At 41.6% G+C, this 14,517-nt stretch overlaps 1 protein-coding gene across 2 annotated transcripts; it reads right to left on the bottom strand.

Moving 5' to 3' along the window:
• Positions 1-1,470: 1,470 nt before the first annotated feature.
• On the bottom strand, positions 1,471-4,053 carry adipoqb (adiponectin, C1Q and collagen domain containing, b). 2 transcript variants are annotated; one of them, XM_021611257.2, is made up of 3 exons: positions 3,901-4,053; positions 2,532-2,898; positions 1,471-2,381 (listed from the first exon to the last, which is right to left on the bottom strand). In XM_021611257.2, the coding sequence occupies exons 2-3, from the start codon at positions 2,854-2,856 to the stop codon at positions 1,816-1,818; spliced, it is 891 nt and encodes a 296-aa protein (XP_021466932.1). In that variant the 5' UTR covers positions 2,857-2,898; positions 3,901-4,053; the 3' UTR covers positions 1,471-1,815.
• Positions 4,054-14,517: the final 10,464 nt, after the last annotated feature.

Raw genomic sequence — 14,517 nt, 5'->3', positions numbered from 1 at the left:
AGTTGTGCTAATTCAAACATAATGCTCAGTTGCTCCCTTCATGCGACACTAGATGGCAATATACAGCTGGAAATGGCAATGATCATTCTGTTCTGTGGCTCGTCTTTTACATTTGTCTCCTCGATTCCCTTGTAGGCATTTAATTAACATTTGGCATATTTCTCAACAATGGTTACTGAATACTGTCCTGTCATTACCTCTCTTTCACTGCTGATTGCTATCTGTTCATGCTGTCTGATCTCATCAAGTTTTGCATTGTGATATTCCTCCGAATTTTGATGGGTGGTTTTAATCTAGGTTGAAGATATCTTCAACCTATGTTTCAATCAGGAAATATGAATCCAATCAGCGGACCTTAGCCACTGGATACATGCATGAATAGTGGCCCTTATTATTGATTTGATGGTGCCTAAAGCAATGAATCAGAGATTATCTTTCATAAGCATTTACATTCTTCACTAGCAATTGTTTTTTTTTTATTGTTTTTTTACTATTTATGGTATGGAGCTATTTTTAGAGCACCGTGATTTGAAGGTTGAGGTATAAAATACATATTTACATTTCTGTCTCGTCGTCATAAGTGGGTCTTAACATTGAACAGGAGATGGGTAGGTATTAAGTTTCCATTGGGTCCTTCATAGGCAGGTTTTATGGCCAGCATTCTGTCATTGACTTGGTCTTTTTTTTCTCTTCTTCTCAACCAATAAGTGTCTTAACTAGAAAACCAACACGTATGCAACCCTCATGCCGATCATGTAAACACTTATTGTATCAAGTCCCTGAACAAGGCACTTGTGTGCTGAGGAATTTCTAGAGTAGACATCTATTGGTACTATTGACAGTACTCATGTGGCCCTGACTAGTCTCTTGTGGTTCCCTGACCATTTCAGTGGCCAAGAGCAGCATGATACAATTTCATTACTATTTAGTCTTAGCAATATAGACCCTCCAGAATGAAGAGCTTAGTTATAATTGGTTCATGAGCAAGTGATGCAATGTACATGGAGGTCACCCATTGGCTCTGGAGGTGGGTTCCCTGAGTCACATCTAGAAGCCACTGCTCACATTACAACAAGTTGCACTGATCTCCAGTTTTTATTTAAGCCTCAATGTTGGCATAGAGACAAGCACAGTGAAACTTCTTTCAGCAAGTTTTTACTAGAATACAGATTTATTCAGTTAGGGGATTGCATCCCACCACAAGTAACTTTGTCCAATGATAAAAGCCTTAGTCATCAAACCATAAGTAGGCTATACTACTGACACCCTAACTGACTGTTTGGCTAAATGGGAGCCAGCAAATGTCCAAAGGGGGCCTGCCTGCCACACTCCTGAAGTGTTTTGGACACATTTGCTCAAACCTACCCACGCCCCTATCGTAGCAGCAAAGCAAAACTCACTTGCTGATCTTGTTTACAAACCACTGCTATGTGAAATGGCTATCTGACAAAGAAAGCATATCTGATGACATTTTACATTTGCTATAACACATTTTATTATTTCACAGACACTGCCCAAATATGTGACACTGCCATAAAGCCATCCAGGCAATACTCTTTTTGTTAGTGCACAACTTATTACATTGAATACTAAATGTCTCTATTGCTAGAATCCACCTAACAATTGAAAATGTTATAGATCATACAACTAACACATTTAAAACATTTGGTGCATTCTTTTAAAACATACTAATTTAAGAAGCTACTTATTACCCCTGTCCCCAGTCAGAGGGCAATGTATGCATATAGAGCAGTCAGGAAAAATTCACTACAGCCCACCCAGCTCTAAATATCACCCTTCAGGTCCTGCACAACCTCAGTGTCTACTAACTCCAACAGAGCGACGTCTCCTTTCCTCCAACTCTCCCATGTCGGGATACAAAAGAAACCCGGAGAAGGTGGAGTCGTTGGTGTTGTCAGCATACACCCCCCCAAAATCCTCATCTCCGTAGATCTGCAGCCAAACCTCGTCCCCAGACTGCAGCCTCAGTATGAGGGCCCCCGAGGCCTGGTCCACGTTGCCCTCGTGGTACTGGTCGTAGGTGAACATGACGGGCTTGTCGTTCTTGAACAAGCTCACCCGAGCATCTTTGGTGTAGACTGTGAGGTGGTATGTGAAGAAGTAGACCCCGGGGAGGAGGCAGTGGAACTTTCCGCTCACGTCATCATAGTGGTGCTGCTCGTTGTGGAAGAATTTATTGAAACGGATGGGCACGTTGGTGGCGGGGACGGGATCTGTCAGGCCCACGCTGAAGGAGGAATGATACAACAGGGCGCTCTCGCCCTGTGCCCCCTTCAGACCGGGGTTGCCAGGGAAACCGCGTGGTCCCGGAGCGCCGTTGCCGCCCTTTTCGCCAGGCTCTCCCTTCTCACCTGGTTCACCTGTACACACAAAGACATCGCCAGAGTCGGGGAGAACTTAGAGGCCTGTTCTGGTGTTCGTTTGACTGTGCCTCATGCGGGTTACTGTGATTAGATTTACTGTGAACTTTGGATGATGTAGCAACAGCAAAGAAGAGTTGGTCTTCTTACCTGTATCTCCTTTCTCACCTCGAGGGCCGTCGTGCCCGTCTCTACCGTCTCTCCCTAGGTGCCCACTGTGCCCTGGAGTGCCTGGCACTCCTCCCATCCACATGGCACAAGGCTGCCGGTTGTCAGTCATGCCGGCTTCTGTCCCAGGACCCTCGGGCTCTTCCACCTCCACCGCCGCCTCTTCATTGTCTGCAGCTGCCTCTTCATCTTCTACAGCTGCATCCTCGGCTGGTTCCTCTGCCTCTTCTCCATCTTCCTCCTGAGCCACGCTAAAGCTCCCAGCCAGCATCAGGCCCAGCAGCAGCAGGCTCCACATTAGCTTCATGGCACTTTCTATATAACCCCACAACCTGTATAACCTTTGACACTGATGGAACAATAAACACACATCAGTATCACACAGGTTAGTGCTATCAAGGCTGTATCACAACCGCCCATGATTGGGAGTCCCATAGGGAGGCACACAATTGGTCCAGCGTCGTCCGGGTTTGGCCGGTGTAGACCGTCATTGTAAATAAGAATTTGTTCATAACTGACTTTCCTAGTTAAATATAGCAAGCGTTCTCTCACTTTGGGTCAAGGCTAGGCCCCATGCCCAAGGCATGCAATGTCCCTGAGAGTGAGGGTTTGCAAATGGATATTGGATAAGGAGACCTCTGACAAGTTCCACCTTTTAGTATTTAGTTAAAACTGCATGACATATTGAGGTCACTTGGTGGTGAGTCCATCTGCAAAGTGCTTGCTTTGAGCAAAGGACGTGTATAGTGTTGAAGCTTTACTGGATCTTTTTTTGGCAATATTACTGTAATCTGACCCATATTTGACCTCTGACCATTTTTTGACAGGCATTATTATGACAACATGGAATACTTCTAAGGCATGGTAAGACCCCAATACTTTTTTTATGCCTGCTACATGTACCCTAGAAATACATTTTTTGGGGGGTCTGGACATGTGCTAAATGCTGTGAAACATATAATTCCAGAGCGCCCCGGCAGCTATTGATTGTAAGGCACACGCTGTACAGCCATGACTGGTTTTGTGCTAGGTACTTAACGTCTAAATGAAAGACGCTATTGCAGTTAACAGGCGAATGAACAAAAAGCTAGACAAATAATGCTCTTGGCGGCCAAAATCATTGCCATCTTACCAGCAAAGATACAATACAACTTCAAAGAAAATACCTCAAAAGTTGTATGAAATAGGATTCAATTACAAAATAGGTTCATATCAATTTGGATCCAAAATGTTTACAGGGAATAGGTAAACAGTGTTCCCCTGGACGGTTGACCGCGATAACATCATCTGATCACATGCTTTGCCAATACCTGTAAACCTGCCACAAAGGTCAGAGGTTACAGTCCCTTACCTTGTCTATGTTTTTCTCCCTCGGAGAGGCGAGTGTTCAGTGGCGTCCCCTAAGAAAACCACCCTCACTCAGAGGCTGCAGTGTGTCACAGTCCAGTTGTCCTGTGGCCAGTGTCCTTGGGGGACATGTGTAACTTATTACTGATTGCCTGTCACACTATATTTATCTCTGTCCTACTTTATTTATGGGCCTGCTGATCCAAAAGGGCAGTGGGGATTAGAGTGCCCCCCCCTTCCCTCCCCCTAACCCTGGCTGTCCACTCTGACTCTCTGCCAGCCTGGTCACAGTGTCACTTAGAGGGGGGGGGGGGGGGGCTTAAGGTGACCGATTTCTCTCCAGAAACAGCATAATCTCTTTTTTTTTAACCTGGTGAAACCTTTGAGCAACGAGGGCTAATGTTTTTTTTGCCGTTCCAAATATGTGTGGCACAAAACTCCCTGACGTGAATCATCTCGTTCCCAAGACAACCGATCCACAAAGCTATCTTTACTTGTTTGCCTTGTCATGTAGACATGGTGTTGTCAGACACACTTAACACATTTGTGGTGGAAATGTTCATCTGAAAACATTTGTATCATTGTCCGCTATCAACTGGACATGTTAACGCCAGTTATTTGAAAAACCTGAAATGTCTGTTTATTTATTCTCTGTGACATCAGTGTATTAGTAAGTGTAAACCGAGTCTATAGGGCTTTATAATAATGTGGATACAAATCTCAAATTTATGACAGTGATGAGGACCTTAGAACTGATTACTCAGTCATCTGATTCACACCTGGAAGAAGAAGCCTCAACTAATACAAGTTAGAGAAATGTTACTTTGCCCCTTACAGCCACCGTATCAGATACACTCCCCTACAAATGTATTTGAACAGTGAAGCTAAAACTTTTAATTTGGCTCTATAATTTGTGCAGAATGTCACCTTTTATTTGAGGTTATTCCCATATCTGTTTTAACATTTAGAAATTAATGCACTATGAGTCGAGTCCCCCCATAGAGTGCCACGGTATGAATCATAATGCCCATAAAACCTAGCGGTCAAACAAGGAAATAATTGCAATTGTTTTTCCACCATTCATTTTTCCCATAGAGGATTTTAAAAACACTTAAAATAAGGGCTGTGTTTTGTGTAGGCCTGGTGGGACGTTTTGATGACTGTGTAAATCTCTCTAGGACAGGGTCACTTTTATCAATATATTTGCTTGTATTTACCCCTCCGAAATGAAATGCTAATTAGTTGCTAATTTTAAGTGTTTCTAAAATTCACAATGGCGAAAAATGAATGATGGGAAAACGATTGGAACCATTTCCTTGTTTGACCACTAGGTTTTATGGGAATTATGACACCACCACTGTGGTGCTCTATTTCAAGGTGCCTTAATTAAGTATTTGGACAAATTCACTTGGTGTATTACATTTAGTCAACTATTTTCTGCCATGTTCCTACAGTAGCAAGCAATATCTACATCAAGCTTGTGACTCTACAAACTTGTTGGATGCATTTACAGTTTGCTTTGGTTGTGTTTCGGATGTGCCCAATATAAATAAATGCTAAATAACGTATGGTGTCATTTTGGAGTCCCCTCTATTGTAAATAAGAATGTAATATGTTTCTAAACACTTATACATTAATGTGGATGCTACTATGGTTACGGATAAACATGAATGGATTGTTAATAATGAGTGAGAAAGTTACAGATGCACAAAGAACATGCTAACCTCTCACCATTACAAATAACACTAGAGGATGGCATTTCTTGGGGGGTATGATATTTATGCGTCTAACTTTCTCACTCATCGTTATTCCCGATTAATTCAGGACTATCTGAAACATTTAAATTCATAATTTACAATAAAAGTCACTCCAAAATGACACAATACATTATGACACACTACATTATTTACCCTTCACCTTCTGTACTGTCGCCTTATAAAACATTTGGGGCTCTATTTTTGGCTGGCGCTAAGGAGGCGCAGGTGTGAAACGCAAGTTAGTTTGCAATTTCGTAATGTAAAAACTGACACACTGGTATTTTCCAGCCCTTTAACGGCAGGTTCGGCAATTTACCTGTATCATCAGCTCACTTGCGCCAAGGTAATGGCATGGATTTTGAGAGCGGAAGCACAGCCTATCCTGCCATGACGCACAGTGCCCATGGAAGACAGATGTGCCTTCTATGCCATTGCATCTCATATTTAGAAATGTATTGGTTCCCCCCCCATTCCGTTTAATTTGATTAAAAACCAAGCATAGCCTACCCTCCCCTTAATCAAGGCTGGTTTAGTAGTATCGCATAAGGTGCTTATTTTTACCCTGGCCATTAGCCGAGTAGCCTATGAATAAAGGCGTTTTAAATGGTCTACTTAGTGCCTTGAAATATTTGAGTTTTTTGCATTCATGCGTTTTCGTTATTCACATAACTGCTATCCGTCCCCGTTTTCAAAGAGCGCCCCTTGTCCGATTACCAAAGGCTCCTCCAAACTATTCAGTCCTCCCTCTAATGGCATATCAACTGCAGATTTTTTAAATAATCTGCCTCGCACATAGGCAACAATACAATTGACAGAAGCCTAGTATCCGGGTTCCTTGGGACGTCCTTACCTCATTTGAAGTTGATACAGTGCCTTGCGAAAGTATTCGGCCCCCTTGAACTTTGCAACCTTTTGCCACATTTCAGGCTTCAAACATAAAGATATAAAACTGTATTTTTTTGTGAAGAATCAACAACAAGTGGGACACAATCATGAAGTGGAACGACATTTATTGGATATTTCAAACTTTTTTAACAAATCAAAAACTGAAAAATTGGGCGTGCAAAATTATTCAGCCCCCTTAAGTTAATACTTTGTAGCGCCACCTTTTGCTGCAATTACAGCTGTAAGTCGCTTGGGGTATGTCTCTATCAGTTTTGCACATCGAGAGACTGAAATTTTTTCCCATTCCTCCTTGCAAAACAGCTCGAGCTCAGTGAGGTTGGATGGAGAGCTTTTGTGAACAGCAGTTTTCAGTTCTTTCTACAGATTCTCGATTGGATTCAGGTCTGGACTTTGACTTGGCCATTCTAACACCTGGATATGTTTATTTTTGAACCATTCCATTGTAGATTTTGCTTTATGTTTTGGATCATTGTCTTGTTGGAAGACAAATCTCCGTCCCAGTCTCAGGTCTTTTGCAGACTCCATCAGGTTTTCTTCCAGAATGGTCCTGTATTTGGCTCCATCCATCTTCCCATTAATTTTAACCATCTTCCCTGTCCCTGCTGAAGAAAAGCAGGCCCAAACCATGATGCTGCCACCACCATGTTTGACAGTGGGGATGGTGTGTTCAGCTGTGTTGCTTTTACGCCAAACATAACGTTTTGCATTGTTGCCAAAAAGTTCAATTTTCGTTTCATCTGACCAGAGCACCTTCTTCCACATGTTTGGTGTGTCTCCCAGGTGGCTTGTGGCAAACTTTAAACTACACTTTTTATGGATATCTTTAAGAAATGGCTTTCTTCTTGCCACTCTTCCATAAAGGCCAGATTTGTGCAATATACGACTGTTGACGATTGTTGTCCTATGGACAGAGTCTCCCACCTCAGCTGTAGATATCTGCAGTTCATCCAGAGTGATCATGGGCCTCTTGGTTGCATCTCTGATCAGTCTTCTCCTTGTATGAGCTGAAAATTTAGAGGGACGGCCAGGTCTTGGTAGATTTGCAGTGGTCTGATACTCCTTCCATTTCAATATTATCGCTTGCACAGTGCTCCTTGGGATGTTTAAAGCTTGGGAAATCTTTTTGTATCCAAATCCGGCTTTAAACTTCTTCACAACAGTATCTCGGACCTTGTTCTTCATGATGCTCTCTGCGCTTTTAATGGACCTCTGAGACTATCACAGTGCAGGTGCATTTATACGGAGACTTGATTACACACAGGTGGATTGTATTTATCATCATTAGTCATTTAGGTCAACATTGGATCATTCAGAGATCCTGACTGAACTTCTGGAGAGAGTTTGCTGCACTGAAAGTAAAGGGGCTGAATAATTTTGCACGCCCAATTTTTCAGTTTTTGATTTGTTAAAAAAGTTTGAAATATCCAATAAATGTCGTTCCACTTCATGATTGTGTCCCACTTGTTGTTGATTCTTCACAAAAAAATACAGTTTTATATCTTTATGTTTGAAGCCTGAAATGTGGCAAAAGGTCGCAAAGTTCAAGGGGGCCGAATACTTTCGCAAGGCACTGTATTTAAAATGGTTAGGGTTTAGGGTAGGGACGTCCCAAAGATCCGGGTGTTGCACTAACCCAGCCGAATAAGAGTTTATGACAACACAAAGACCGTCAATAACCACCACAACTTGAGACAAACACATTCAGTATTAAGCCATGGAGCTCATTAATTGGCCAGTGAATGGCCAAGCCTTCATCAGACCTACAACTTGTTTATTCATCAAAACCCAGTCCTTTCGCGGCACTGCCAGCTACTGCACTTATAATTCCGGCTGTGAAAATAGCAACAATATTTCCGGACCTATAGAGCCAGTGCTTAGATCTACCATTCGGTTAGGTTTGTTAAAATAGAGCCCTTGATCTCAAATCCAAAATGCTTGACTATAGAGCTAAATAGCTTCACTGGACAGCTTCACTGTCCAAATAAATACATAGGGAAGTGTAGATGGCCGTCCAGGACAAAGACTATGAGGCACCGTCATAAACCTTATCTGACAATTATAATCAGAGAACTCTCATATTTGCTATTCATCCAACGCAAATATTCTCTGATACACCATTCAAATCACAACCTCTCCTCTGTGGGTAAGGAGCTGCTCCAATTGCAAATAAATGCACCCTCACTGTCTGAATCGTTCATTTATTTATATTAATTTCTCAAACCAACCTTAGCCTCAGTAGAAAAGTAATCTATGAACATGTTGATTGCTCCTTTTCTAACTGAAATAAGCAAAACTTTTACTTTCCTCTAAATTCTGACTCGCTAAAAATAATAGCTCAGCACAATTCACTGAGGAGCGCTAAAGAATTGGTGAAGAACAAGTTTCACTCAAAGTTTTATCTTAATCATTCATCTAAAACATCACCATCATGGTTTATATACCGGAAAGTTTGAAAACCAATTGACAATTCCCTGGGTACAGAGATGGGTGGGATTGATTCCTATTTCATTTCCCCCAAGTAGGCAATGTAAGTGAATTTAAATAATACAATAAGCAATTTACTGATGTAGAGGAGGAGGGGCGTGCTGAGGAGTATTTCTGTCTGTAATAAAGCATTTTTATGGAGAAAAACTCATTCTGATTCGCTGAGCCTGGCTCCCCAGTAGGTGGACCTGACTCCCAAGTGGGTGGGCCTATGCCCTCCAAGGGCTGTGCTCCTGCCCAGTCATGTGAAATTCCATATATTAGTGCCTAATTTATTTATTTAAATTGACTGATTACTTCTGTGAACTGTAACTCAGTAAAATCTTTGAAATTGTTGCATGTTACATTTATATTTTTGTTCAGTATATATATGCTAACCATAGTAAAATTGCACTAACACAAAATTACCACAGGGGTATGCTCTCCGCTAACGTGAGAGTCATGATTTCATAACCTGGAAAACTCCCAAATAAATAGTTTTATTCAGGTTTACAGTTCAAAGGAATAAAATAACTAGTTCCTAAAGATAAAGCACAGGATCAAAGTAATTTTTTCCAAAGCAAATGAAATGTTTTATTGTAGAGAATACTCGAATGCTTGCAGATCATAAGACTTTTTGGTAAATTGTTGGAGACCTTTTTATTCTAATCCCAAATTGACAAGTTAGACATACCCAAGTCTCCCATCATGTTACAATGAAACAATTACTCAAAGAAGAATTAATAAGGTGGATAAAGACGGTATACATACATCACTTGTAAATGTGATGCCACTTCAAAGATAGCAAAGAATCTGCAGAAATAAATACCCCTTGCACACTTGTTGCACTCTTTTAAATTCTCAGTCTCTAGCCTCCCGGGTGGCGCAGTGGTTAAGCATCAGAGTCCCTGGGTTCGCGCCCAGGCTCTGTCGTAACCGGCCGCGACCAGGAGGTCCGTGGGGCGACGCACAATTGGCCTAGCATCGCTCGGGTTAGGGAGGGCTTGGTCGGTAGGGGTGTCCTTGTCTCATCGCGTACCAGCGACTCCTGTGGCGGGCTGGGCGCAGTGTGCGCTAACCAAGGTGGCCAGGTGCACGGTGTTTCCTCCGGCGCATTGGTGCGGCTGGCTTCCAGGTTGGATGCGTGCTGTGTTAAGAAGCAGTGCGGCTTGGTTGGGTTGTGTATCGGTTGTGTATCGGAGGACGCATGACAACGGGAGTTGTAGCGATGAGACAAGATAGTACTACAACAATTGGATACCACGAAATTGGGGAGAAAAAGGGGTAACATTTTTTAAAGAATATATATATAATAATTCTCAGTCCCAATACTCACTCCTTTCACTGGTCCCGACCAACAGGTGGATGGAGGCCAAGGCATTTCCACATAGGGGGCAAAGCAGTTCTGAGAAATGCTATTTGCATACGTTATCAACAAAAGGCCAAGATTAAAGAGTAGCGAAGCTTTTATAAAGATGTAAAACCTGTTTGTCTGTAATTACATTTATTAAGGTGAGGTTGTGTACAGAAAGTGAATATGGGCAAGTAAATAACACAAGCACCCAGAAACATTTACTGACCCGGGGAGTCTGCAAGATTGTTCTGCCCTCTTCTAATAAAGGTCACCTGTGAAAACTTCCAGACAATATGACGAATGTGATTAATCGAAGGTGAAATATGTGGCATTTTTATAACATTTCCAAGGGGGTCATTAGAGGCCACATAGTTTATGTAAAACATAAGGCGATTTATTGGCTTGTGGCCAAGGTTCCCCAAGTGCCAATGAACTGGGGTGACCCTCTCTATATGACAAGCTCAACACATGAGACGTAGGCTTTCCTTGTGTCATTGATTCAGCGATTTGTATTAACATGTTAGTTACATATTATAGTAATTGCATAGCATAGGAGTTGAGCGATTTGTGTAATTACACAAGAGAAATAGGTAATGTTATTCCAAAACCCTTGTCCCATTACTATGCAATTACAAAAACAAATTGAACTTTAACAGGGATGTAAACTAGTCACCATTCGACGAAATGTGCCGTTTTGAATCCAAATTAGGGGACCTACGTGATTCGTGTAGATACGCCAACTTATCTGATCGAATAATCGAGTTTATGGTGTGAAAATCAGCTTGCTAATAAAGTCAGACAGCTAACATTAACGTTACAGCATCAGATGAGCTGACATTAGTAACCTAACCAATTCGCTATAACTGGTATTCGACTCCTTGCCGTTCCTCAAGTTATAACGCGTTAGGTGCTTACTGGACCCTGGCAATCTGTGTGAAATGTTAACTAGTTCATTAGATAACGAACTACCCACTATCTGTTAAGCAATGTTTCCCTCTACAGTATGTGGTTAATTTTTAGAATGAGAGGATTAAGTGAAAATGAGGTGTTGCTTGTTAAGCAAGTGGATTCAGGGATCAAGTGTAGCTGGAGCTGGACCTGGCTTTAGCTGGATGCCACTATAGAGGTGAATGGAACACCACACACTTTCCCTCTTTCTCACTTTTGCTTGGCACATTGTAGAACACATGTCCACAGGCAGAAAGTGTACAATGTAATAATGTGCAGTGTAGCCCAAATATATTGTTTTTGTTGTGTTGAACTTGACTTTTTCTCAAGCCTTGAGTGTCATTTGCAGTAAAGTCTAGGCAGCAAATAACATTGGATTGCTTTCTTTACATTTTTTAGCTGTGAGTTAGGTTCACATTAACCACTTGTTATTTTACACACATAGACTGATCATGTAGATCATATTCTTTGTTGTTTAATTAGTTAAAACCTGCATTTCCCCCTAGCAGGGATTTTTTTGCATGTTTCAGTGCCATCAGCAGTTTGCATCCCTGATTGTAAGTCCTCATCTTATATGACCACAAATACACCTGAACTATTATGGTGATCTTCGTTAACCGGGAAGTCCCAAGAGATTAAATATCTTAACTGAGACTTGCAAATATATATTGGCATAACATTAGAAGGGGTGAAGCAATGTCTGTTTTCATTAACTTCTGGTGTAAAACCGTGGTGGAATTACACTTCTTGCCTTGGGCAGGAGTGTGTGTGAGTCATTTAGAAAACCCTGACCTGACAAAATTCAAGAGGTGTTTTAATGAAATTGAAAATGCCATGACGTTGCGGCCTACAGTCTGAACTTACAGTGCCTTCAGAAAATGTTCACACCCCTTCACTTTTTCCACATTTTGTTATGTTACAGCCTGAATTGAAAATGTATTAAATATATATTTTTCTCACCCATCTATGCACAATACCCAATAATGACAAAGTGAAAACATGTTTTTAGAAATGTACTATACATAAGAATTCACACCCTTTTGCTATGACACTCCAAATTGAGCTCAGGTGCATCCAACTTCCTTTGATCATCCTTGTCACTACAACTCGATTGGAGTCCACCTGTGGCCAATTCAATTGTTTGGACATGATTTTGAAAGAAACACACCTGTCTATCTAAGGTCCCACAGTTGACAGAGCAGAGCAGAATCTATACCATGAAGTTCAAGAAACTGTCTGTAGATCTCTGAGATAGAATTGTTGTGAGGCATGTATCTGGGGAAGGGTATAAAACAATTGCTAGAGTATTGAAAGTTTCCAAGAGCATAGGTCTTCATCATTAGGAAATTGAAAAAATATGGAACTACCAAGACTGCCTATAACTGGCCGTCCGACCAAGCTGAGCAACCGGTTAAAAAGGACCTTGGTCAGGGAGGTGACCAATGACCACTGACAGAACTACAGTGTTCCTTGGCTGAGATAGGAGAACGTGCCAGAAGGACAACGGTCTCTACAGCACTTCACTAATCTGAGCTTTATAGGAGAGTGGCCAGATGGATGCCATTCCTGAGAAAAAGGCACATGACAGCACACCTGGAATTTGCAAAAAGACATATGACCGATTCTGTGGTCTGATGAGACAAAAATGTAACTATTTGGCCTGAATGCAAAGTGCTTTGTCTGGAGAAAATCAGTCACAGCTCATCACCTGTCTTAACACCATCCCTACTGTGATGAATGCATCATACTATGGGGATGCATTTCAGTGGCAGGGGCTGGAAGACGGGTAATGGTAGATGGAGCAATGAATGGAGCCAAATACAAGCAAGTCTTTGATGAGAACCTGCTTCAGAGTGCAAACATCCTTAGACTTGGGCGAAGACTTACATTCCAACAGGACAATGAGCCTATGCATACAGCCAAAGCAACGCTGGAATGGCTTCAGAACAAGAATGTGAAAGTCCTTGAGTGGTCCAGCCAAAGCGCAGGCTTGAATCCCATTGAAAATCTGTGGAAAGACATGAAAATTGCTGTTCACTGCCGCTCCCCATCTTGAGAAAATCCCCCAAATCTAGACGTGCAAAGCTGATACAGACATACCTCTTTGAGGTGACTCAACGCTGTAATCGCAAAAGGTGAATAATTACGGAAATAACATTTGTGTATTTAATTTAATACATTTGCTAACATTTCTATAAACATGTTTTCACTGTCATTATTAGGAAATATTTGGAATTTCTCTTATGGATTGAATTTGCTTCATTTTTTCCTTTATTTAACTAGGCAAGTCAGTTAAGAACAAATTCTTATTTTCAATGACAGCCTAGGAACAGTGGGTTAACTGCCTGTTCAGGGGCAGAATGACAGATTTGTACCTTGTCAGCTCGGGGGTTTGAACTTGCAACCTTCCAGTTACTAGTCCAACACTCTAACCACTAGGCTACCCTACCGCCCCTAAGTGGACAGTGTGATTGACTTGGAGTTACATTGTGTTGTTTAAGTGTTCCCTTTATTTTTTGAGCAGTGTATATAAAACACAGGAAAATGTTTTTGACTGCACTGGACCTTTGATATAGAGACAAATCATATATATTTTTTTATCTCATTAAAAGATTGATATGCAACACATCGTCGTAGTGCACTTCTGGCCCAAGTTTTTTATTTTTATGGATCACCTAAATGTCGCTTTACTCCCTTTACTTTTGCGAATGAGGAGCATAAGACACCAGTAACATATCGAAATGAAGAGGCAATCAAGCAACGTACAACTGCAGAAACCAAAGCAGCGATTGCAAATGAGGCCCACGTTACTCAAGGAATTGAAATGTAGTTTGTACTCTTAAAAGTTGTTTCAATGCTAGACTTAATTAAGTATTGATCTCCCTTAGACTCTGAGAGATGAAGAAGAGAAAGTGCAAGGTAGGAGAGTGAGAGGATGCGGCTGTCCCTGGTGCTCTCACTTCTCCTGTTTTCCCTTATTTCCCTCTGTATCTGAACCGCTCCAATCCACTTCAACACCCTCCTGATAGAAACTGAGCAGCAGGAATGATGCTCCGCAGCTCAGAAAACAGCTGAATAGGAATTTCTTTCCGGTGTAATTTTCTCGATAATCTATTTTGATGACATGGCCAAACATCAATGTTCCCTTCACTTGTAAAGGCAGTTAGCGTAAATTATGTCGTATTTATGGCCC

This window comes from Oncorhynchus mykiss, chromosome 8 (assembly GCF_013265735.2).
Source record: "Oncorhynchus mykiss isolate Arlee chromosome 8, USDA_OmykA_1.1, whole genome shotgun sequence".
NCBI classification, from domain to species: Eukaryota; Metazoa; Chordata; class Actinopteri; order Salmoniformes; family Salmonidae; genus Oncorhynchus; species Oncorhynchus mykiss.
This window is presented reverse-complemented; position numbering and strand designations above follow the sequence as displayed.